The sequence below is a fragment of the Anas platyrhynchos genome, chromosome 3 (assembly GCF_047663525.1).
Source record: "Anas platyrhynchos isolate ZD024472 breed Pekin duck chromosome 3, IASCAAS_PekinDuck_T2T, whole genome shotgun sequence".
Classification (NCBI taxonomy): Eukaryota; Metazoa; Chordata; class Aves; order Anseriformes; family Anatidae; genus Anas; species Anas platyrhynchos.
The window spans coordinates 101,404,246-101,420,978 of record NC_092589.1 but is presented as its reverse complement, the minus strand read 5'-3'; the positions used below and the strand labels follow the sequence as shown (position 1 = coordinate 101,420,978).

The window sequence follows — 16,733 nt, the reverse complement described above, 5'->3', positions numbered from 1 at the left end:
CATATACTTATAATACTGTGTATTAAATGATACCTACATTTCTAAGAGGAAGAGTTTTTCTTTTCCTCTTCACTGTAAGATTTGAAAACAAAGTTAAACGTGGTAGTTCACTGAATTACAGTGAGCTCTTAATTAAATCATTGCCCATTTTTAAAAAATAGACTTTAAGAGTATGTTTTTGCCTATTTTGATGGCTGTGATATAAATGGACTGTACAGCTGTAGCATTATAAAAGTGCTGGTACTGAACAGATATCAGCACAGAAGGCTCAAATGTACGAAATGAATACAGTTTAGCTGTGAAAAGTTCAGTTGAGTAAGCACATGCTAAGTGTATTCGATGGAACAAAGGAAACAAAACAGACTTTTTCCCCAATACAGTCAACTGAAGTAGAAATTAGGGGGAGAGACTATATTATTTCCACAAAGTTATAATATTGTTTGGAATCTAATATTATGTAGCCAAATCATCCAGAATAATTGTGGGTTTGGGTAGCGTGATCCTATGAATATTTGTATAGGAACACAACTTGTATTCTTCTATTTCACAAAATGATATTATTAGCCCATGGTGTTACATGTGTCTTTATGAGAACTGAAGTACTGGGTGGCAGATGGTTTTGAAAATTTAGGCTTCACAGGCTCTAAAAAGTCTGTCATGTCTCAATGGCTTTGATTTAGTAAAATGTATTTATTAATACTTACATACATTTATATAAGTATGTATAAAATAGTTGCAAATATATACTGCTATATAAAATATACAAGTATAAAACATAATACAGCATATATAATAAAAATTTAGTAAGCCAATCTATACATCATCTACATCAGGGCCCATTCCTGTGTGTTTACTGCAGATCAGTTTTAGCTTTCAGACAAAACTTTTCCAAGGAAATCTCAAATAAGCCTCAGAATTGTCAACTGCTTTTTTGTACTATTCATTTCTGAAACTGAGCTTATAGCTTTATGAGGTGTGCCTATTTTCAGAATTATCTGTCTGAAGAAAAAATTGTAAAAGTTGGTCTTTAAATTATAAAAACAAAACTATTCACATACGATTTTGGATGCTTATTTTTTTAGGATTATTTGCTTTCTTTTTCTTGATGTACTTGAATTTTTTACAGTTATATAAACATGTTCTGAAGTTCTATAAGTCTAAGTTTTTCATGATCTTGCTGTGCTGTTTGTGGTAATAATTTGTCTGAATCCATATACCCGAAGTTGGAAAGTAATATATGTCATTATCCTTGTTTTGCTATGAAACCAAGAGGTTTGTTTCTGCCTTTCTGCCATTCTTATTTCATTTACCTTAGTATTGGCAATCTGGTTCCTTAGAAAGGATGAAAAAAGCACTATTAGCTTGGACCTCATCCATAATATATTTTTTTTCCGCACTTTAGTAATTCTGTGTAATGTTTTCATTCCCCCTTCTGCAAAGGACAATATAAACACTACTGTATAAAATAAACTTCTATAAAGTTGTATTAATATGAGCAAAACAATTGGTAATGTTTGTAATTTTTTGCTGCTACATATACAAGCATGTTGTTCCATGATGTATACGGTACACTGAATATATTTAATTGACTTCCTCTGACTTGTTCAGTTTACTGAACAACTTCATGCTTATTCAGTTAACTGAGTTAGTTATTACTGGAATAGGAGAAAGAAAAATTACCCAGCCTTTTAACATAGCTATAGGCAGGTTTGTGGAAACTGTGTAAGATCCTTCATGATCCTGAAAGTCAACAAAACAGAGGACAATTGGGAATTGAAGGAATATGCTTTTGATGTATAAGATGTTAGAAGATCTGCAATCAGTAGTGGTAAGAGTGAGGTTAAGACAAAAAAAGGAAATGATTTGGGGAGGAGATATGGAAAAATGTAAAATATAGGTTAGCAATTACAGAGAACTTTTCATGTAAAGAGAATGTATTTTACTGAGCAGTAAACTAGAAGCTAGTGTGAAGGAAGTGATAGAAATCATAGAATCATAGAATGGTTTGAGTTGGAAAGGACCTTAAAGATCACTTGGTTCCAACCCTCTGCTATGGGCACAGACACCTTGAACACTAGACCAGGCTGCTCAAAGCCCTATACAACCTGGCCTTGAACACTTCCAGGGATGGGGCATCCACAGCTCCTCTGGGCAACCTGTTCCAGTGTCTCACCACCCTCACAGTAAAGGATTTCTTCCTAATTATCTAATCTAAAACTACCCTCTTTTAGTTTAGAACCATTACCCCTTGTCCTATCACTACAATCCCTGAAAATCCCCCAAGCCTTCCCTTCTTTGGGCTGAAAAACCCCAACTCCCTCAGCCCTTCTTCATAGGAGAGGTTCTCCAGCTGTCTAATCATCTTTGTGGCCCTTCTCCAGACTCCTAATACTTCCTTGTTCTTCTTATGCTGGAGGTCCCAGAGCTGGGTGCAGGACTCCAAGAGCAGAGTGTGTGGGGGGGAATCACCTCTCTCACCCTGCTGGCCACAGTTCTTTTGATGTAGCCCAGGATACACTTGGATTTCTGGGCTGCAAGCACACACTGCTGGCTCATGTTAAGCTTCTCATCAGTCAACATCCCCAGGTCCTTCTCATCAGGGCTGTTCTCAGTCCATTCTCAAGTTGTATTTGTGCTCGGGGTTTCCCCAGTCCATATGCAGGACCTTGCACTTGGCCTTGTTGAACCTCATGAAGTTTGCACAGGCCCACCTCTCAAGCCTGTCCAGGTCCCTCTGGATGTCATCCCTTCCCTCCAGCACGCTGACAGTTTGGTGTCATCAGTAAACTTGCTGAGGGTGCACTCAATTTCACTGTCAATGTCACTGACAAATATGTTAAACAGCATCTGTCCCAGCACTAACCCCCGAGGAACACCACTCCTCACTGATCTCCACCTGGACACTAAGCTGTTGACCACAACTCTTTGACTTGACCATCCAGGCAATTTCTTACCCATGTAGTGGTCCATCTGTCAAGTCCATGTCTCTCCAATTTAGAGATAAGGATATCATGGGGGACAGTTTCAAAAATAAAAATGGAGCATAAAAACTATTTTGGCAACAATGTTGAGGCATGTTCGTTTAATAAAAAAATGAAAAGGTCAGAAATCAGACGTGACGAAGTTGCACTATGCAAATAGTAAATGGGAATTGAGACTGCATGGAACATATCAATTTTGGAAATACCAAGAGGGAACATGCAGTGAGATTTGTTTTGCTTTTGGTGAATGAAGCAATAGTGCAAAATAGAAGATCCATTGTAGGATTGCCAAACTGCAGATTTGCTTACCTCACCCTTCCCAAAATCACACTACATCACATGTGCTTCTGTGCCTTCTGCCATTTTTGCTGTCACGGTCGTGTACTTTTTCTCTTCAACACCTCCCGTTATTTGTGATCTCATTTCTCCGCATTTCATGCTGACATGACTTTTTATATAGTCCATAAAAAATATTTTTTTTCTCATAAATCTAACAGATTTAAACAAACAAACAAACAAAAGCACTATTTTTTTTTTCTAATTTTTTGATAACTGATTACCTATTTGTTCATTTCCCAAGTCTATGACCAGTAACTAGCCACTATCAGCCTTGTTTGCATTTCTGTAAAGAGCTATTTTTTTGTGAACCCTTCTGAAAACACTAGTAATTGCCAGAAAATAATTTAATATCCATATAGAAGATATTCCCTTGTCATCTTAATTCACTGTTTATTCATCCTCTAAAGAACTCCAATGATTTAGTTGTATTAATCAATCTTTTAGGTAAATCAAATAATAAATGACTTTGTGCCTAATATTACTTTAGATCACTTTTCTGCTAATGTGATAAAAAATAATAGTAATATGTTTTATTTTATTTTTGAATTAAAATTAGTGCAATGTTTTCAAAGTTTCCTACTTAGACAAAGCAGCATTTTAGAAAGACAAATATTTTTGAGTTGCATTTTGTTTTCTGCCACCTCTCTCCTCATTTCCTCATTAGGTTAGTCTATTTTTTGTCTTTCTGTTAATACTTTCAGGGAAACATATACACAACTAAATCAAAGTGTGGTTATTGTATGTCACAGGACAGATATACTTTTTTGTAGCCTTGGTGTTGCTGAGGTTTCTCTGTGGTTGAGGAACATGCTTTACTGAGGTCAGTTGACTGTCCTGAATTTGAGGGTTTTCTGATCAACACGGAAAAAATTGTAGTTTAAAGCTGAATCCTGAATAAAGTCCCACCACTAGGGCTTGGTAAGAGCTCCAAATGTGGACAAAAAATTCCCAACACTGTGGTGCTAAATGTCTGAAAAACTGCAAAGCCATTTTCTCAGTCTTTCACTAACTGACCCTTATTCTTCACTCTGCGTTACTTGGTCTCCAGAAAAAAAAAAATAAAAATTGCAGCAAACTAATAAAAGTTGTTTGTTTTTTTTTTTTTTTTTGGGGGGGGAGGGAGTCATTTTCATTCTATTTCTTGAATAAAATTTGTCAAATTCAAATGCAAAATGCAAATGTCAAGATGCCTTAAGATGTCAAGGCATCTAAAATAAGTCTTGTTCCTGTTTCTGATCAGAAGTTTAGGACTCAGAGGAATAAGGAATTTCCAAACTGCTAGACAGAGTGTATTATGAATGGTAAATAGCACTTTGGCTGTTCAGTCATTGAAATTTTCTAATCGGTGAGAAGAAATGGTGTATTTAAAATACTCACTGGAGAAAAAGGTAGGAATTTAATATTGAATAGACAGGAAAATTAAACAGATACAAAATCATAATGACTATGCAATATTACTGACACTCAAATGAGTTGGTAAATTTCACACTAGTCTAAACACACATTTGAATGAAAGGTTATGAAAGATTTTTGGTTTAGTTTCTCTGCTTTTTTTTTTTTTTTTTTTTTCCCCAAATAGAAGAAAAACTAATCCCACATCCAAAATAAGCCTGATACACTTATTCTCTTTCTTTTCAAATGATTTTCTATTTTTTATAGGCATTTCAGTTGATGGTATTATTTTTTCTGGTTTAATTTGTTCTGAATTTTGGACATTTCTAAAACCTCACAATTTTTTGCTTGATAGTTATTCTGTCATTGGAAGAGCTGTACTTTTTTTGTTAAGGTGCATGTCTATGGTAATTGAGAACTCTTGAATTCTTGAGGACTATTGATTTATTATTGTGTTCAGACCTTGTCAAGTGGAAAACTTAAGACTCAAAGGAAAGACACTATATCATCCCCCAAAGTTGTCTTGAGGTACCATCAGATGCCTACAACTTTATTTCTTGTTAAGGACTATTGTAAAGTTTTGGCCTTCAAGTCGGTGTAAAAGCTGTCACCAGCTCCAGCAGGGCAAGTATTTTATCTGTTGCTTTAATCATAGAATGGCTTGGGTTGGAAGGGACCTTAAAGATCATCTAGTTCCAAAGAAGTTTTCGGTGTTTCTAGTAAGTAACCAAAAGCGGTAACAATAGCAAAGCCAAACACACTACTAATAAAGCTAATAAAGCCATTTGTGGTACCAAGTCTCGTCATCCCTTTTTCATAGACATCCATGCCTGATTAACTCAATTTCAAACCATTTGTCAAATAATTGTGAGGAAGTTCTTACTGAGAACCTGTTCCTAACCTAACACAAAAAGAGAGTGGCAGAAACTCCCCATGCAGAAACTGAAGTTATCAGCTAAACTGTGTGATTTTTCTCAAACATATTCGCTAAACCATCTGTCCTTAATGTTAAAAGCTTAATGAACATCAGCACATACATTAATCCATCCAGAACCAGTGGACTTTTTCTGTGGAAAAATTATGGATATCACTTGTGAACATACTGGTACTCTGCATATGTTTATTCTGTTTTATTATATTATCAGTGGCAACCTAAAGTCCATCTTTTATAAATGATAAAACAAATATTCAATCCTGTTTTATTGATGCAATAGCAATCTTCTGACTTGTACTTTTTTCTTTTGTAATTATTCAAAAGGTGACACAGATGGAGTTATCGAAATTCTCACTGTTCTCTAAATTGAGTCAAAAGACAAATTCCATCATAACATGAATATTTGTACCAGTACTCAGATGAAATGTTTTAAAGAAAACAAGAGGCCAGTGGCAACCCTGGTGTGTTTTGGAAAAGGCAGCCTGATGCAATTCTGCCCCATTAAATTTAATTTATTTTGACTTTTGGCAAACCTACCAAGAAACTGAGGGGCAAAGAAGCAGTAAGTAATAACAGTGAGAACTGGGAAGCCAAAGACCATGTGGGTGACAGCCTACAAGGCCCCAGACTTTTGTTTTTCCTGGCAAACATTTGGGATGAATTCTCAAGGACAAAGTATTTTTATGTGTATGTGTTTAGTTTTTGTTTTGTATTTTTTTTCCTAATATGTAGTGGAAAAACTGTCTTCACGTGTCAACTTAATTCTTCTTTTCCACCTTCATGTAGCTCTTGTTTGTGTACTAATATTACTGATTGTTTCTTGTTTCAGCTATTTGTACAAGAATGAAATCCAGTCAATTGACAGGCAAGCATTTAAAGGACTTGCCTCTCTAGAACAACTGTAAGTGCCTTTTCTCTTCTGTGCTGTCATCTCCATGGTTCCCCTGCAGAGGAAAAGTGCACGTTCCGATCCATACATCCTGCCTGCATGCTTTGCATGTCTGCCCTCAATGGGTTGTTAGTCAGAGAGCCCCGTAATCACCTGCATGTGGACATGTGGAAAAACAAAATTGATCTCTGTGTCAAATTCCTCATTTCTGTGTTTGTCTTTTTTTTTTTTTTTGGGGATTTGCATTCCCTGTGTCCCTATACATTATGAAATAGCTTTGACAAAGAAAGAGCACAATTGTGGAAAATGTTGAAAACTAATGTGTATTGCTTAGAGAAAGATTTTCATTTCATTTCTGTAGGTTTTTTAATATTGCAATTCCTTTGACTACAGCAGTTACTTTGTTTTTTATTGTAACTAAAGCTGAATTGGTCTGTTGAAGTTTATCTCAGTATTGTTATATTTTATAAACAATTAGAGATTTTAAATTAAGACCTTACTATTATTGATACATGTTAATGATTGCCATATACAGATGTTTAGAAAGTAAGAAAGTTCATTGTTTGTAATGCAGTTGTTTCAGTAATCTTTGTCGTCTAGATTGATTAGTTTTTCCTTCCTTCACTTTTTCCTCTATAATGACCGAAGATAAATCTCTGCTGAAAATGAAAATGCAGGCAGTAGCATTACAAGAACTGACTGTATTGGTTCTGTTAGGTTTAACTATGTTTTGTTTTATAAACAAAAAGCATTAGTATGCATGACGGTAATGTTTAGAAAAACAGAAGGAGACAGAAATGCATCGCTATTTCAGAATCCGACTGCCAAATAACAATTCTAAACTGACAAGTCTTGTAGCACGTGAATTTTGGGGGCTGAAAATCTCTTCTACTATGATATGTACCAGTTTCCTTCTTAGTATAAACCTCTAACAGACGTTAGTGGACATAGTGTGTAAAATAATACTTCAGATGGTGTACAAATCATGGAAGCTCATTTTAGAAGGCAGTTGATGCCTTTTGAAGGAAGAGCATCTGCACAAAACAAAAGTGATGATTATAAAACATATATAAATGTCATTTGTTCCCTTAACACCTTTCTCTTCCTCTTCCTCCTGCTCTAGAAATGATTACTACAGCATATTGACAGCAACTGGTAGGGCTTAGTTGCATGCTAATAGCAATTCTTGTTTTCTGTGTAGAATTTTAAACACTGAGGTATATTTATTGAATCACTTCAATGTTACTCTACATAAAATCAAATTTTAAACAAAGTTAGAGTCTCGTAAATAGGTCCTGGCTGTACAAGATCTTGTTTTATCACATTATCTTTGGAAAGATACTGTGTTCACAAGACCAAACAACACCTTCCCAATTTCTCCAGCTTCACCTTGGGACTGTGTCAGTTCTTCGGTATGACATTTCCAAGTTTCAGGCTACTGTGACCTGCACAAAAAATGTCAAAAGACATTTTGCAACCTGCATGCACTGGCTCAGCCAAATGCTCTTTTCCTTTCTTGCTCAGGTTCTCAGAGGAGAGGTTGTGGCTCCACACCTCAGGAGAACACACGTGTTTCACAGTAATTTCCTGTGCTCCAATGAAACAGAATGAAACTGACCGTTGATTTTTTTTTTAATTAAACTGCACACTAAGCACTTTTTAATTAATATAATTATACTTTTTTTTTCATTCTTCAGTAGTAATACTGGAGAGAAACTGTATGTACAGTTTGATTTAAGAGGACTGTTGCATGTATAAAGGAAGAAAAGAAAAGCAGCCGCAAATACTGCTGCTGGCAGTATCCCACTAAACCTCCACGACAGAATTCTTTGCTGCTGATGTAGTAGAAATATCTTTTTCCTTGGAAATTTCTGCCAGGACAATAAGATCTTTGAATCAGACCTTGAAATTCACTTGTGGTAGAATAAATTCTGAGAACACTTGGCATTTTTTTGGGTGCTTGAACACACTGAGAACTTGAGCCATGCATATTTTGTTGCCTAACTCTTCAGCCATTGCAGAGTGTGGAGGGAGAAAGACATTTGTTTAAAAGTGATTACTTAGGACCAGTTTAGACCCTTCTCAACCTGCAGGATATATGTTTGGGTCTGAAAAATATGACATAAACTTGCAGGAAATCTGTATTTTTTGGAGCAGCAGAATGAAGTCAGCCAGGGTGCCTGAAAGGAAACCAAAGCTGCCTCTCTATGCCTACATCACTAGTGCATAGACCTCTAGTCATAGACCACTGCTTCCCACCTGAAACATCACAAATACCTGGCTTGGGAGGTTACGAGTTTTTGGTATTGGATTGTAAATTTGAGCTCTAAGTTCAGTCTGTTCCCAAATGCATGTACTTGTTAGTTGGCTTTCCTGCTATATTTTCAATATCTCATTTAAGAGATTTTCATGGTACAACATGCTTTCTCTGCAGTCCTCAGCTAGTGGGAGTCCCAGATACTCACAGAATTATTTAAATGTTTATTCTTAGTGGAATATTAATTTCTCATTTTCTTTTAACTTTCACATTAACATACTATTTTTGTTCTTTGTAAGACGTTGCTAGAATTATGCTGCAGATTGTATTCATATATACATGTCTTTGGGGAAATTAACATATAAAATTGTTATCTTACATGCCGTGATGCAGCTTCTTCTATTTATTTTACGTATTTCCCTCAATTCAATTTTCAGTTGGTGTCAAAAGCTGCTATGATTTTTTAAAAGTTTTATATTACAACGAGTTCCTGCTTGTTGCATAAACGTGAGGTTTTATGTAGATTTAACACAGTGGATCTTGATTAATGTCTTGGTGTACTGCTAAAATGCTTATGGTAGGGAAAACGAGATAAATAAAGTAAAATAAAATAAAATAATTTGAGAGAGGGTTATGTGAAGTACAGTAACTATTATTCTACAATAAGATTAGCTGGGGTCATGCATTGTAAATGGCTGGATTCTTGCCTTATTTTGAATGTCTTTAAGTAACAGATTCAATAATCTCCTTAAGCATTCTGTTTGAGTACTTTATACCATTATTGTAATGTCTAATCTGAATCTCTGTCCTTGTGGTTTAAGCTGTTAATTCTTGTCATATGCCTGAGCAGGGCAAGAAAATCTGTTTGTTCATTCTCTTTCAAATAATCAAAATGGCAAACAAGCTGTTTATTTAGAACATAATTGATATGTTACTAATGAGTTTTAAGTACTTTCCAAAGAAGTGGCTATACTATTGGAAATGAACAGTTGGCATATATGGTAAAAGTAATCCTCTACAATAATATTATGAAGGAAGATAGGATCTGAAATTTACTCCTGTGGAAGAAGAGAAATGCCACCAATATTGAATTTAAAGTACAGTTCATCCTCCAAGGTTAATGATAACAAAGAAAAAAAAAACTGTGCTGTGCTTATTTGATCAAATCTTTATTTTCCTCTAGGTGTTTCTTTTTTTTTTTTTCTTTAAATATTTCCTTTCCTTCTGTTTCCTACTTGATATCAAATTCAGAATAATAAAAAAAATAAAAAAGGAAAACACAAAAATCTTTAAAAACTAGTTTTGCATGCTTTTTCTTTTAATTTGCAGTATGAAAGTATTTTAATACCAAATTCATTCCATCATACTGCTTTTTTTTCAAGTGCTTGTTACACTTTGAATATAAAAGATGTCTATAAAGGCATGACAGTGTGAGATTATTTCTTGAATATGATTACCTTCTGGATGAGTTTCCAGTCCCGAGAAATTCTTATATTAATTAAAAAATAAAATCCATTAAAAAAAAAAAAAAAGCATTACTGTGGTTCATACAAAAAAAGAATGTAAGTAAACTAAATGATAAAATGTGAGTTAAGAGTAGATCATGCAGCCAGGAATTTTTTATTCTTTTTTTTCTATTGTACTTATAATGTGTGACCTATAATACAGTCTAGTTTCTGCCTCTATTTTTTTGCAGTTACATTTGTTGTCTACATACTTAACACCTTATTCTGTTCATAAATAGCGTGAGACCTCAAAAAAGGCTTAGACCTTTAAAAGCCTGTAAAGCCCTGCTTAAGTAGGCATATAAGCAGTTCAGAGCATTCCCTAGCTGAACTTCATTATTTGATTTTTGTGCTACTGCAGTCAGCATGGTTTCTGATGAGGTAAAGTTGACAGTTACAATGTGCTCCAGTGCCTGGATCACTGCAGTTGTATCTGTGATGATCTGAGAGTATAAACAAGGCAAGGTTTGTAACAGAGGTATTGTTTTAATTAAACTGATTAATTTGGTTGGAAAAAATAAATGAGTTTTCGTGCACAAAAGCTATCCTTTACATCTTTAATTATTGTTGACTGGAATACTGAACAGCAGTTAGGAGGTGTTGCTTTGGGTTTAATTAAATATGTGTCACTTAAACAGTCTGAGAGAGGTGCCCTCTCTTTTTCTGTCTTTGCTAATATCACTTCTGATCTGTAGACGTGGGGAAGGTACTGGGTGCTTCAGTGTGCCTGTTTTCCCCACCTTTATTAGTTAGTTCTAGTTAGAGGTATTGCTCATGCATACAAATCTTGCTTTGTTAGTGCCAAAGAAATACAAGAGATACTTGAATGATAAAAATACAAAGACAAATAACTATTTTAAAACAGGGGGAAAAAACAAACAAAACAAAACAAAACAAAACAAAACAAAACCACCCTGCTCTCTGTACAGGAAAAAAATGGTGCCTGGAATTTTTTTTTTTTTTTTTTTTTTTTTTATCCAAAAGCAAAGCTGCTTTAGAAGAAGTCACAACTCCTGCTGCTGTCTAGCTGTGAGCTGCTGGTGCGGTGGAGGTGGGAGAGCAGTGCCTTGAGGCTTAGGCACCGTCCCTGTCCCATCAGCCTTTCTGCAGGACTGGACCTAGTCGGGGTCACTCTTCTCTCCACTCTTGATTTGAATGACATTTGCAGGAGGTTTCTGCCTTTGAGATGTCTGTCTTTTTAATTTAGATGAAGCTGGCCAGTATTTTCAAAACGGAGCTGAAGACTGGCAGGCACAGCATGATTACACATTTCTTGTTTCTTTATGCAAACAGGATCAAAATCTGTTCTCACAATGATCCGTGGCCACACGTTGCACTGGCAGTAAGCAGGCTTGACACTCTGATGTGTCTGATCACATCCATGCCGCTTTATTGGCTTTTTTATTTATTTTTCCTGCTGTCCCCATTCACTGCTGCCTGGCATTGCTCACTGGCTTGTGCTCTGGCTGTGCTGCTGGCAGGGAGCTGGGAGGCTGCCAGGCACGTGCCTGGCATCAGCACGCCACACGTCTTCCAGCCTGTGCCGGAACGAGAGCATCCACGGCCATCTCCTCTGGGCCTCGCACTGTGCAGCCGTGCAGCTCAGGTCAGGGAGCAGAGCAGTACAAGGGAGCTCCCATGGCCGCCTTCTCCCTACTTTTTGTGCTGTGTGATTTTTTATTTATTTATTTTTCAGAAGATTGGGTGGTCTGAGATTTTCTCTCTGTTTTGAAGTGATGGGCTTTATCATTCTTTAGCCCATGGTGATTGCTACATATACAATCTCTCCAGATGTTCCAAGTTTGTCAGAGGTAGCAGTCAGACAGGAAACTTTTAAAGGATACATTTGGTTATAATAAGGATCTGAAGTCTATAAATCATTTTCACAATTCCATCAATTTGTTTTTGTTCTCTCCTCTGCAAAGCTGTGGGGTATCTACACAGCTCAGTGCTCACAGCCAGGACTGGTATGAGCCTGCCTTTGAAGTCCTTTTTGCCATACCAGTTGCAGATTAATAATCTGGTTGATTACCCCATTCCATTACACTCTATCCATGTTATGGGGTTAATAGCTGTATGTATTTATTGCTGTATAATATTAAGAGCTTACATGAGCATCAAGAGAGCATCAACCAGAGCACAGCTGTGGTGGTTAATTGTACACTAGTTGCTAGGAACCCTTTCTCTAGGACTGATTCAGGTTTTATGCTATGATTTATTTTTTTTTTTTTGTCTTTTGAGCTGTTGAGACCTAGTAGCTTTAAATGCTTTAAATTCATAGCATTCTCAGCATCTTGAAATTTTCAGTTTATTCTTTATTATTGAAATATTCAATTTATACATTATTCTACTGGAAACTGTAAATATCTTTAAAAAGAATATGCAACATTTCCCTATTAAAATACTGTTTTCTTCATATATGCAAGGATGCATAGTCATGCATACCAGACTTTGCAAAAGAGTGCTCAAAGTAGTATCTCCAAAATCTCCAAAGTAAAGGTCATCAGACAGTTTTTTTGCAAGTATATGTGCACACACACACATGATATATAGCGGTGTTTAAACTTTCTTGCTAGTGACTTCCTGTATTTTTCATTTTCTAGTACAGAGTTCAGATAATATCAAAAGAAGGTTAGGCCACTGCATCATGGTCATCATTTAGATGTGTAAAACATGTAAACAGTAGCAAAATGCTTTATAATATTTTACCTTTGTTAAGGAAACTGTTTCAGCATTTTTCTTTTTATTTGACATATTTTCAGGTATCTGCACTTTAATCAAATAGAAACGTTGGAACCTGAGTCCTTTACCCATCTTCCAAAACTTGAAAGGCTGTAAGTTTGTTTACCTTGGGGTAAGATGCAGAAGAGTCACCTTGCTTCTTTGTTTGAATAAAATCAAATGTTCAAAATCAGAAAATAATGTTCTTATCATCCTGTAAATTATTTCTAGGCTAAAAATTTTATTTTACCTGTTAAGTAACTTTTTCCAAGAAAATCTTTTCAGGCTTACCTTAGCAGAATGACTTTTTTTTTGAGTTGCTCATTTGAATGCTTTTGAACTCCATTTTAGTTTTTTAGTTGTTTTATCATTCTATGGCTTCTTTTCTCTATATGGGATCAACAAATATACCTTAGAAATTAGGTGAAAATTAGCAGTCAGTGAATTGCTGGGAAAGGTTTTAAAAAAAAATCTAAAATTATTTTCCATGAATTAACTTTAAGAATAATATAAATAAAATGTGTACATGTCAAAATCTGAATTATTACATGCATATTTCTTTGTTTTTTGACAGATTTTTGCATAACAACAGAATAGCTCATTTGATTCCTGGAACATTTAGTCACTTAGAATCTATGAAGAGACTGTAAGTAAATTGAACTATTATCAAACTAAAGAAAGTTTGAATAATCTAATTATAGTGTATCTCATCTTGCAAAGTTTATCTTTCTTGACAAAGTATTTCGTTATGGAAGTATTTTAAATATTAAATCATTGTTCCTAAACGGTGCTGCAGTTGTTTACTTACATAGAGTGAGACCATTGCTTCATATCCTGCCATCTCTAGTGACTAATTCCTTTTGTTTGTTTACTGTCTTCAAATTATGTGTAGACGTATGGTCTTGTTCACTATCAGAACTTTGTTATGTAGACTAAATAATACACAAAACAGCTCCTTCCTTTTTACCCTCTTGTCTATGTCTTACTAGGTTATCCTTACATGATGTCCTTTAGTATCTGATTATTTGGATATTTTCTTTTGATTGCTTTTCTAATATATTATTAAATATAATATAATCTTTATGTTTATACATTTATACAGTACAAATATATATTATAAATATATATATTATATATTTTATATATTATACATGTATTTATAAATATATTATAAATACACATATAAATATATAAAAACATGTATATTATAATATATATTCTATATTTATAATATAGTGAAAATATATTAGTCAATATGTTAGTCAAAATTATCAAAAAGGTAACTACCCCCAAATATACACTAAAGTCACTTTGTCATGCAACTTTTATTCCAGTGTATACATATTTAATGGTACATATATTTAATGGTACAGATTACCATACTTGTGGGTTTTTTGTTTTTGTTTTTTTTTTTCCTACAGGGCCTTCCACTAGAAAGCACAATGTCCCACATAGTAACTAGAAAAAGTCAACAGAATTTATGGATCTTGTTATAGGCTCCTGTTGCAGGAGGTTACTAACTGAACTCAATGAGCAACTTATTAAGCTTAGCACTTAAATACAACTGTGGGTCTTTGTCTCAGTTACATTACCAACAAAATGGAAAGTTGTAAAAAAGTCAAGTTAACTGATCCTTTTGCATGAACAAGTATTAAGCAGGAAAAAAATGGGGGGAGAATTGTATATGCTGCTTATTTTAGGAAGGTTTGTACAACATCTGAATAAGTTCAGTTTTTTTCACTGAATGTGGAGTTAGAAAAGAAGTCTTGTTCATATGCTTGCTAGGTTGAACACAGTTCTACCCGTGCAGTAAAAATTATATGCACTTTTGTAATAGACTGCCAGAATGCATACAAGCGAGTGACCACCAACTGCATTCAAGATTGCCTTCTGTCTGTAAATAGCCCAAGCTTGCTAATAAGATCGGTGGCCACTTCGTGTTTTGTGCAGGCGTTTGGATTCAAACGCTCTTCACTGCGACTGTGAAATCCTGTGGCTAGCGGAGCTGCTGAAGACGTATGCGGAGTCAGGAAATGCCCAGGCAGCCGCTACCTGCGAGTATCCACGAAGGATCCAGGGACGATCAGTGGCCACGATAACACCAGAGGAACTTAACTGTGGTGGGTTTGCCGCTTCGTGCTGAAGCGGCAAATTAATGTGTTAAACACACCCAGACTGTATTAGAATTTGTTCTTCTGTTCTCTTTGGTAACACTGACTGCTTCTGGTTAATATTGAGTATTTCCAGAACTCTCTCTGTGTTCCTTCCCAATCTTTTGTCTTCTTCCTACAGAATTGGTCATTTTTACCCCTGAGCCTATATTTAATGAAACAAGTATAATGAAACGTGTTTGGAGTTTGTCATTAAGAAACTAAATGTGACTATCCAGAAGAAGTTTATTTTTCCTTTTTATATTTCAGATTTGATTGTCAGCTAGGGTCTTTGGTATTATGTTAAAGTTGTCGGTGTCCCATATTCCCTTTTACATAAAGGAGAAGAAGGAATGAAAACAAATATAATTGCTTCTAATTTCAGAGAATTTATTGTTAAAACTCTTGCTGACTTTGTTAGGTTAGGTCACTGGATTTCTTTTACAATCATCTGTATTTATTGGGTTATATGCCCTATATGGGCACTGAAATCCTCTGTCACTGCAGGGTTAATGGACACCGCAGGGCTCAGGCCTCAGCACCTCTCCTTTTCTGAATCCATAAAGCAGGTTTTCCACCGTGCAATGGGCGTTTGCCTCAGAAGATATAAAATAACTAATTGACCTTTTATTTATATGTTGGGTATAATTCTGATCAGGGGAATTATAATCATAAGTGTCTACAGTGTTCCTGGAAAAGATAGTAAAAGGGGATTTGGTGTGAGAATAATTCACACGGCATCCTCCCAACTCTCTGCACATCTAAGCAGCCTGAATATGGAAACTGCAGGAAGCAAGCTGGACAAATTATTCTGTAGGAGGTAGGTTAGGCACTGATACTAATCTAGAGGAAGTTATTTTAAATGGCACTTGTGCTTGCTGCTTTAAAGTTTGTTCCTCATAAGCAAATTGAGCCTTTGTTCAAATAAATAAAACAGCTACTTTAGAACCTGATACAAATTTGCACAATCTATTTCCAGTCTGCTAAAAGTTCCTAGGAAACAATGGAGGTCAGAAAGGCAGCAGTCACTTTTACATGAAGAAAACTCTGTTTAATCCTGATTAAGCTTATAAATATTTTAATTTAAAACACTTGTGGAAAATATTTTTCTACAAGGTATATAGAAAAAAATATTTATTTACCATTCTTTAGAAGTGTTGAAACAAGTAAGGATTCCTTATACATTTTATTTTTGATACAGAGAGGCCAAGAATTACATCAGAGCCTCAGGATGTGGACGTTACCTCAGGGAATACAGTGTACTTCACTTGCAGAGCTGAAGGCAATCCTAAACCAGAAATTATCTGGCTTCGAAACAAGTAAGTTTAAAAGAGGAATAGAGAAACTTGATGTAAGTATGTTTGTCTGTGTGTGTGTACCTTTCTGGGTGCATGGCCATACACATTATGTGCTAACATATGGAATAGTAACAGCAGAAACATATTATAATAAAAAGAAGTATATGGAGTAATAATGGCCCAGATCTGTTTTATTAGTAATTCTAAACTCTCAAGAACTGATGATTTTAGAAAGTCCTAATTTATGACTACATATATATAATACTA

General features: G+C 35.2%; 1 protein-coding gene across 3 annotated transcripts in view; it reads left to right on the top strand.

The window, feature by feature from the left end:
• Positions 1 to 16,733, top strand: part of PXDN (peroxidasin) — an 81,667-nt gene that overhangs the window by 27,276 nt on the left and 37,658 nt on the right. Inside the window, exons 4-8 of one of the 3 annotated variants that reach the window (XM_038176243.2) lie at positions 6,476 to 6,547; positions 13,060 to 13,131; positions 13,593 to 13,664; positions 14,969 to 15,138; positions 16,370 to 16,487. In XM_038176243.2, coding sequence (XP_038032171.1) covers positions 6,476 to 6,547; positions 13,060 to 13,131; positions 13,593 to 13,664; positions 14,969 to 15,138; positions 16,370 to 16,487 — 504 coding nt within the window. Of the gene's footprint in view, positions 1 to 6,475; positions 6,548 to 13,059; positions 13,132 to 13,592; positions 13,665 to 14,968; positions 15,139 to 16,369; positions 16,488 to 16,733 lie in introns of those variants that run through there. The other 2 variants (XM_072036405.1, XM_072036407.1) reach the window with 2 other exon arrangements.